General features: G+C 56.5%; 1 protein-coding gene across 1 annotated transcript in view; it reads right to left on the bottom strand.

The window, feature by feature from the left end:
* CUEDC1 (CUE domain containing 1) overlaps positions 1-8,934 on the bottom strand; it is a gene marked incomplete at its 5' end in the record, with an annotated part of 20,819 nt that extends 11,885 nt beyond the window's left edge. Inside the window, 2 exons of the mRNA XM_040497883.1 lie at positions 4,370-4,497; positions 8,620-8,934. Of these exons, the coding sequence (XP_040353817.1) occupies positions 4,370-4,497; positions 8,620-8,934 (443 nt within the window). The remainder of the gene's footprint in view (positions 1-4,369; positions 4,498-8,619) is intronic.
* Positions 8,935-8,979: the final 45 nt, after the last annotated feature.

Genomic DNA, 8,979 nt, shown 5'->3' with positions numbered 1-8,979 from the left:
ACGGCAGGATCCCTACAGAGTAGAGCAGATCCAGGCTCCAGTTCTGGCTCGGTCACAGCCAGCAGGACGGTCCTGGGCAAGACCTTGCTCCCCTCTGGGACTCAGCTTCCTCATGGAAAAACTGCCTCCCTGCCCAAGCATACAGGAGCCCCTCATGAGGCTCTGAGGCTATGTCTTGAACAGAGTTCTGAAAAGGCACATTGAAGGTGGGAATGGAAAGTTTCTCGTTCCAAGGGGTGCTCAGGAGCGGCTCCTCATTTGCAAGGTGCCTGGCAGGAGGTCCGAGGGCCAAGGCAGAGGCCAACGGTGGAGGGGAGGGTGTGTGCAGGCAGAGAAGGGGGGGCCATGGGCCCCCCCGACCCCCAGCCTTCTGCCCTGCCATCCCGGGCCTGAGGACAGCCTGGGGCCCGGCCAGGAGCTCCCCACAGCTCCTCGGCAGCCTGCAGCGTGGCAACCGCAGGACACGTGTTCTGCTGAATCAGGGAAATGACACACACAGAAGGCAGCGGGCCGGGGGTGGCGGCCGCTCTCGCCTGGCTTTGATTTGTCTCCAGCTCCAGGAATCCCGCCCGCCCCCTCACTAGAGGGGAGCTTTTCCGGGCTGCCGCTGACTGTGGAAATAACTTCCTTTCCTTTTCTATTTTGGGCGGGTGGCCTGGCAGGACGAGGGGGGGTGCGGGGGCGGCAGCAGACGGGATAACAAGCTGCTAAGTGCGCGGTGGGAGCCAAGGAAACCAGCACGCTGTCCACCCTCTCGTGTACAGGTGAGGGACCGCTCCAGAAGAGCAAACATCGCCACCCGGGACTCTGAGTCCTAGGCGGATCTCTCTCCACATCACTCTGCCGCCTGTCACTGTTGGAGGCTTCATTTCTCCCAAGGGCCCGGGGCAGAGGAGAGGATGTCTCCTGGGGACTCACAGACCACCCGGGGTTGGTCCCAGCACAGCGAATTCCTCTCCAGCATCTTCCCCTAGGACACAGGTACCCACCCCAACTCAACCACACCCAGAGCCACCCAGGCAAGGGCAGAGAGAGACTCCCAGAATTGCATTGGGACCCCTCTGGCCATTAGTTACTGAGACCAAGAGGCGAGGGGGGACAGGAGCCGGAGGCCCCCTCCTCAGCCCTATTTCCCTGACTGCTGGGCCCATGGTCCCAAGGAAGGACGTGCCCAGTCCCTCCCCAGCCCTTGCCCTGGCACCAGCAGAGATGAGGTCAGCCACAGCTGCGAGAGCCGGGGGGGGGGCCTGAGCCCAGGCAACTCCATTGTGGTCGGAAAGGAATGTCAGAAATGAGCTGAGAGGCAAATAAAAAACTTCTAAGGCTGTAATTTCAATGGAAAAACAGCAGGTGGCCAGTGCGGAGGGGTGCCTTTGGGTTTGAGAGACCTCTCTCATCCCTCAGATAGAGGGAAGGGCAAGCTGGGGGAGGGGAAGGAGAGAGAAGGCTGGGAGGCTCTCCTGGCCCCTAGGCCCCAAAACTAACACTGCACACCCATCAGACCCGCAGGTTTACCCATGGAACACCACACTGGAGGAAGATTTCAGACATAAACCTCCCAGGCAGGAATTTTGGTAAACACTGGACACTGAGGCCCAGATGGATCCAGGCCCTGTCCAGGGACACACAGATGGGGCCAGTGAAATCTGGGCCTAGGGGTCCTGACTTTCCGGGCACTTACCCCTCGGATCACCCTGCCTCTCTGTGTCTCAGCAAGGCAAGCTCCCAAACCCTGCCGCCCTGGCTGCAGTCCCTCAGGGACCTCCTGCTATTCCTCCCCCAAACCCCTTCCTGGCAGCCAGACGGAGATTGTTAAAACACTAACCTGATCCTGTCACTCTCCGGCTTAAACCTGCTGGCTGCAGGATAAGGCCAAAGCTCCTCACAGGACCCAGAGGCTCCCCATGACCTCCAGCCTTCAAGGCCATTCCACATTTCCCGGAGTTCCCCGGACTCCTGAAGCTCCTGGATGGTTCCCCCTTTCCTGCCTCCTGGCTTTTGCACATGCTGCTTCCATTGCCTGAAATGCCCTCCTGTCCTCTACCTCTCCAGGACACAGCTCAGACATGAGTTCCTCTACGCAGGCTTTCTTGCCCCCAGCCCTGTACCTCCCCCAGACTCTGATCTCCTTGGGGGTCAAGGCAATGCTATATTCATCTCAGCGTCACACACATGGTTCAGCACCTGCATGTTGCAGGTGACTCAATAAATGCTGGAAATGAATGTTCTAGGCCTGGAGATGGCCTAGGGGCATATCTGGGCTATCCTGGGACAAAGGGGCACACGCTCAGAGCCTGGCCCCGCTTCTTCTGAACACTGGCCCCTGAGAGAAGCCTCACCACTGGTCTCAGTGTTCCACGTTAGAGCTCAGAGGCCAGTGGTACAGCCAGGGATGGGAGGGAGCAGGAAACCACAGAGAGTAGGTCTGATTCACGCCTGGGACTGCTAAGTGCTCCACGCACGGTATCTCTTTTAGTCCTCACAGCAGTGCCGAGGCCGGGATTAGTAGTCCCACTCCACATGTGAGGGGAGCAAAGCTCAGAGAGGTTAAGTAGTGAGCCAAAGCCCACATAGCAGAAGCACCTAAAGTATCAGAAGTTGGGCAGCTGAAAGACAGGGGTGGCTGAGCACTTTCCTTTTTTCTGACTGCACAACTCAAGTTCTCTTCCCTGTATCCTTCCCAGGCCTAGCGAAGCCTTCATTTCCAGGTCAGGACCCTGAATCTCAGGCCTCTGGAGCCTTGGTCTAGTGCTGAGGTCATCCTGCCCCCAACAGTGGCTTCAATCACTGAGCTGCACCGCCCCTGCCCGCAGCCCTACTGCACCCACAGCAGCTGAACACCCGGACAAAGGAGAGGAAGAAGGATGTGGCCGGGGTCCCCCTGGGTTCATGCTGGGATCCCATCTCTTACGGCCTCAGTTTTCGCTTCTGAAAAACAGGCAGAACCACTTTGCCTGACAGAAACTGCACCTTTTGCAAAAGCATCTCGGCATATTTTTAAAAAAGAAAGAAAAGTCGAAGGAAGGAAAACTATTTAGCCCTGGGTTCCATGACCTGTGCCAGGCTGCCAGTCCTGCCGAGGCCTCACCCAGACCAACCCACTCACTCCCTGCCTCTCCCCTGCCCCACACTGCAGCCTCCTGGCACCCCCTGCAATCAAGGAAGGACCCAGCTCTGCTCCTGCCCCTGACTCAAAACATTGTCCCCTCTGCCCTGTAAACTTCTAGGCCTCCGTCAGCTCCTCTGAGCTGCAACCGCAGAGAATGTTCTCATAAAGGGAGGCAACAGACAGCAGCAAGGACATTGGTTGTGGAGTCAGAACCAAATCAAAGCTCAGCTCTGTAGTCTTGAGCAAGTTACGAAACCTCTCTTAGGCTTCGCTTCCTCCCCTGTGAAATGAGGATGACAGTGCCTGCCTCCTAAGCGGTGAACGTACAAAGCCTCACCGGTTTCCAGCACTTAGTAAACGGTAGCTGCTGTTACTCTCCACGTGGGTGTGACAGAGTTCACTACTGCCATCTGAGGCTCCCAAGATCCCCAGAAGGAACGATCCACTGGAAAAGTCCCCTGTCCCATCATGTGTCCCCACTCCTCAGCACCCCCGCCCTGAGCCATTCTAAGGAAATGAAACTCCCGGACACAGAGGCACCTGGGCTCCACCCAGCAGCCCCCCTACAGACACGAGGCACAGAAAAACAAGCACCCGAGAGACCGCGGGACCCCGCTGGCAACGAGCTTCCTGTTAAACTTCGAAATTACAGAGTCCCTCACCTGCCAGAAGTCTCCAAGGACCCGGCAGTCCATTCCTCAGTCTCCAATTACCAGACTATCCCAGAAAAAGACTTAACTTGCTCCCATTGCCTGAAAATCCCCATGACATGCCTAGGCCAGGGATAGCCAATAGATCTCCATTCCATCAGTCACTGAGGACTCTGGGAGTGCTGTGTTGGAGAGCATTCTGAAGCTCTGTCTCAACGGAACAGGAAAGAGCACAGTGATCAATTAGTAATGTTTGCCAATGGCTCAGGAGGGGAAGCGTCAGCACATGTTTCTCCCACGTGCATCAGCCTTGACTGTAAGATCCCAGAGAGCAGGGCTGAGCCTTATTTAACATCGTGTCCCCAGTCACCTTCAGCACATCACCTAGCCTAGAGTATGAATTTAGTGAATATTTGCTCTTTCGATCCTTACGGCATGAAAGTTCTCCTTGGTATCTAACTAAAATGTCTCTTGCTGCTGTAGAAGCCTGTTCTTGGTGGAATAATATACTGAGGGGTCCAGCCAAGTTTCCCACTGTGTTTGTTTCTCAAGCCCAACCCCTGATCCCTTGTCCCACTGCCCTGAGCCCGGAGAGGAGATGGATTCTCACCGGGGAGGTGGGGTGGGGGGAGCCAGCGGGTAAGGCCTGTCGAACATGTGCATGTGGTAGGCTGGCGGGGAGTATACAGGCGGGGGTTCTTCATCGGAGCTATCAGGTTCCAAAGTCCTCTCCAAGATCTATATCAGACACAATAAAAAAAAAAATGTTAACAATCCTTCCCCGAATTTACATAACATTCAGACAAAATCACAAGTGTGGGCAAGGATGCATAGTAAGGGAACGCTGTGTTGCTGGTGGGGGTGTAAAGGGACACGGCCGCCACTCTGCTAAACTGTTTGGGCTTCTGTAAAGCTAAACGCATGGCTGCCTCTGACCCTACAGTTCCAACATACTCAATGGGCATGAAAGCACACGTCCCCGAAAGAATGTTCAGAGCAGCATTACCCATCCAAGCAAGGTTTAAAAACAGGCGAAACAAATCACAGTGCTAGAAATCAGAGCAATATGACCTCTGCGGGGGGTGGAGAAGGCTGCAAAGACACCCGGATTCCAGGCTCTGCTGATGTTTCTTGACCCGGGTGCTGGGGAAACTTCATCGAGCCACACGGCCACATGTACCCTTCGGTATGTGTGTTCCTTCTGATGAGTAACTTTAACGTCATTCATGCTCTCAGACTGCCTCTACCTCAATTAGCTCACCTTAACCTCAAACGACTTGGCAGGGTACAATAAGGATTGTTACTCCCATTTTACAGATAAGGAACTTGAGACCCAGGTTGACTAAGTGACATGGCAAAGCCATGTGTTATTTTCAGAACTGAGTTTTCAACTTGGACATGGCGTCCACAGCAAAGACCTGTCTGTCAGGCACAATGCCTACACACCCTGGTTGGATTCTCAAGGGGGACAGTGGCAAGGGGAGAGACCCAGGTCTCAGGGAGACCTGAGAGACCCAGAATGTCTCTCCCTCCCGGACTACTCTCTTCATCCAGAAGCCAGAAAGAGGGGCAGGGAAAAGCCAAGGGCTGGGCCAGACCCAGGGCTCCTGCGCCGTGGACTGACCTAGATCCTTCCCCAGAGATCCACAGGGGAGTCCGGGGCAGGAGGCGACCATCAACCAGGAGATCCCAGGTCAAACCAACCCCAGCTGACCTACACCTTAGCTTCCCGTCCTCTGCTCCCCACTTCTGTTTCCATCTCCTCCAAGACCAAGGAACATGGGAAGGGCTCAGAGGCTGTCAATGGGCCTGAGGCCCCAGGCCCTGCCTTTTAACCCTGAGTGAGTTTGCAGAAGTCACGCTAAACTGTTTCTGCGAGCCGAGGCGGGGCCAGGCTGCCCTACCCCCTCTCTGCCCTGAGCCCACCCATGCCCAGGCGCCCAGGGTCTTGCAGGGACACCCTGGCAGGTGAGTGAGCACACACACGAGTGCATACACACTCACACACGCACTGCCACACTTCGTGCATGCACAGCCAGCCCGACCCAAGGAGGCCTCCCACCCTGGAATGCACTAACGTTCTTTCCTTTGAGGCGGAAAGTATTTAAACAGATGCTTTTGCAGAAAAAGAAGAATGTAGCTGCTTTGTGGGCCACTGCTCTGCTTACCCCAAATTTCCACAAGAAGCAAAAAGAGAGGGAGAGAACACTGCAAGCTCCAGTCCAGTTCACTGGGGAGCCCCTGGTGCCTGGCACAGGACAGGGGCTCAGCAACTACCAGGTGCCCCCAGAGAACGTGTTGCTCCTGACCCCCAGCCCGTTCTTCAGACCCTGCTGCTCTGAGAGCCAGGGTTCCAGACCGGGGCCTTGAGGCCAGCTTCTCGCTCAGTGGCTGGCCGACCTGGCCCACTGAGGCTGGTGTGAAGGAGATGGGGGAGGAGGGGAGAGCTGGGAAGGAACTCTTCCCAGAAGGAAGCTGCTTGGGGTTTCCTAGACTGTGGCCTGCAGCGGCCGGCCTCCAGACTCAGGGACAGCAGGCCTCGGGGGCTGCACCAGGAGGCCCCCTCCCCTGGCAGCCACTCTGTTCCTCAGCACAGCCTCCTGGGGCCGCAAGAACCAGACGTTCATCAGAGGCTCCTGGAGCAGAATGAGGAAACGCCAAGGAGGCAGGCAGTGGGCCAGGCACACTCCAGAAAGGCTGATCCCGAGTCTCCAGGGAGAGTAACCCCAGCCATGTTTCTGGCCTCCCTCTGCCGCTCTCCCTGCAACCCCACCAGCCACAATGAGGTTGTCTTTCTGGCTCTAAAGGTGCTGAAGTTTTCGGCTCTGTGGCCTCTTGGCTTAACTCCGTGTGGGTGACAGATGCCTGCCAGGTGCTCTCGGGGCTGGGGGCTGGGCCATTTGTCTGACAGGAGATACGTTTCTGTAGCAAGGATCCCCCTCGGGCAGCCCACCATCCACCAGTCAGCCATTATTGTCATTCCAGCTGCTGCTCATAAATTTTCTGAAGCACTTTCCGCTGGCTCAGGAACTGCCTGCCGACGGGCCAGGCAGAGCTCCAAAGGTGGGGGCTTGGGGACACAGCCAAGGCGGGGTGCTGAGAAGGGGCTCAATTTGGAAAGCAAGGGTCTCAGAAAAACAGAAGCTCGCACAGTACAGGCCTAACTAGGGGATGGTGAAGCCCCACAAAGGTTCACAGCCCTGTGGGTGCCATGGACAAAGGAGGAAAGATTATTCTCCCCTACTGCCAGACTGCAGGATAAATGAGACTGTGGAAGGGGTCAAAGTATGCAGAATACTTTCCTTCCTGCTCACACTTAAAGGATGTATTTGCAAACACACGCCCAGCCTACACACACACGCACACACACACAAAGTCTTTCTACAAAGACCATCTGGGTTTTCTAAGACTCCTTCCACTGGCTAATCTAGGCAGGTCAAAGAGTGGTCTCCTCAGGGAAGAGACTGAAGAAAGCTGTGCAAAGACAGCAGCAACATTTAGTCACTCAACAAACATTCCTTGGGTGCCTGCTATGTGCCAGGACCGTGCTGGGTGCTGCAGGTGACACGGGCGTGAGTCAGATGCCACTGCCCACAGAGCTTCTCCCCTGCCTGGAGACAGAAATCCCAGGCAGCACCCACTAAGGGAGGGCAGGTGGGCATCTCCCTGCAGGGCTGTGTTGACATTGAGATGGAGTCTGAGGCCAGAGCCGGGTCTAGGTTTTCTCTGTGAAACAGGGTAATAATAATGCCACCTCACAAAGCGTATGAGGGCTGGAAGGACCGATACATCTAAAACATGTAGGGTGGTGCCTGGCACAGGCTGGGACTCCATGAAGAGCAGAGTTAAATCCCACCTGCTCAGTCTTGCCCATGGCCACATGTCCCAGATGTCCCTGCAGGTGGTGACCTGTGTGCCCCTTCTGCACCCAGCACTGCAGGTCCTGCGGAGACTGAGGGGCCAAACATTTACTGGACTCTTGGATGCGGCCGGCTGGGCCCTGATGCAGCAGGGTGGCCCTTTCTCCCCCAGTGACCTCCCTGAGGAAGGAGGGAACCGCTCGGGCACTGCTTGCTCCCGCCTCCGGCATGGCTTGGCCAGAGGAAGTTAGTAAGTCTGAGGTCACTCCTCTTCCACGGTTCCCTGTGCTCTGAGGATACAGCCCTGCTCGCTCTCAACCACCAGGCCTCCTCGAGCTGCCGGTCTCTGCTCATTCCAGGGTCCTGACAGATGGTTCCACGGCCAGCTCCCTAGTGACTCGTGCTCTGTTTCACCTCTTAACCTTTGCACGAGTGGTTCCCTCTGCCTGCACACCCTTTCCCTTGCTCCGTACTCTTTCTTCGGGCCTCAGCTTAGCCCTCCCTTCTCTGGGAAGCCATCCTGGAAGCCTCTCCTGCTTCCATTTCTCCCATCATAGCATTTACCACTGGAGGCTGTCATTGCCTGATTGTGAGCTCTGTGCAGGCCGAAACTTGGTCTGACTTGGCCAAGGTGGACACCCAGAGGTTCAAAAGGAGCCTTTCTAGAAAAATACAGGCTAGAGGGCCCCAGCCTGGAATTGTGTTTCAGTATGTTGGGGTAGGGCCCAAGTGTCTGCATTTTTAACAAGCTCCTCGATTCTGATGACCCCTGAGTTGGCTCCAGTACAGTGCATGGCACACCACTGAGTAGGTGTTCAATGTTTGTTGAATGACTGCATGATTTCTGCCCATAAAAGGCCACTGGCTGATTTGGGTATGGTGTTCCTAGGAGAAACCCGCTACCCGCGAGTTAGAACTCATCAGGGGAAACAACCCAAGTCCTCTGTGAGGTTCAAACAGCGCTGGAGCTCCAGGAGAATGATCGGGGCCGTGCCCCTACCTCCGGGGGGATGCTGTCCTCCGAGTCGGAGCTGTCCTCATAGACGCTGCCGCCACCGCCCTCCAGGTTCATCTGCAGCAGCTGGTCGATGGTGGCGTCCACGGCGCCGCTGTTGGCGCGCAGCACGCACTCGATGATGTCGTAATCCATGTTGGGGAACATGGTCTTGAAGTCGTCCATGGCCTGGTTGAACTCGAGGCGGCGCACCTGGCGGGCGGGCCGGCTGTTGTTGAGCTCCTGCGAGGCGGGCGCGCCGCCCCCGGCCCCGGCCCCGCGCGCCCCCGCGAAGCCACCCCCGCCCCGAACGACATCAAGACCATGTCCACCACCAGGGATTACGACATCATCGAGTGCGTGCTG

This window comes from Herpailurus yagouaroundi, unplaced genomic scaffold (assembly GCF_014898765.1).
Source record: "Herpailurus yagouaroundi ecotype Mexico unplaced genomic scaffold, PumYag 189, whole genome shotgun sequence".
In the NCBI taxonomy this organism is placed as follows: domain Eukaryota; kingdom Metazoa; phylum Chordata; class Mammalia; order Carnivora; family Felidae; genus Herpailurus; species Herpailurus yagouaroundi.
Note: the sequence above shows the minus strand (reverse complement) of the source record. Positions and strands in the feature narration are given on the sequence as shown.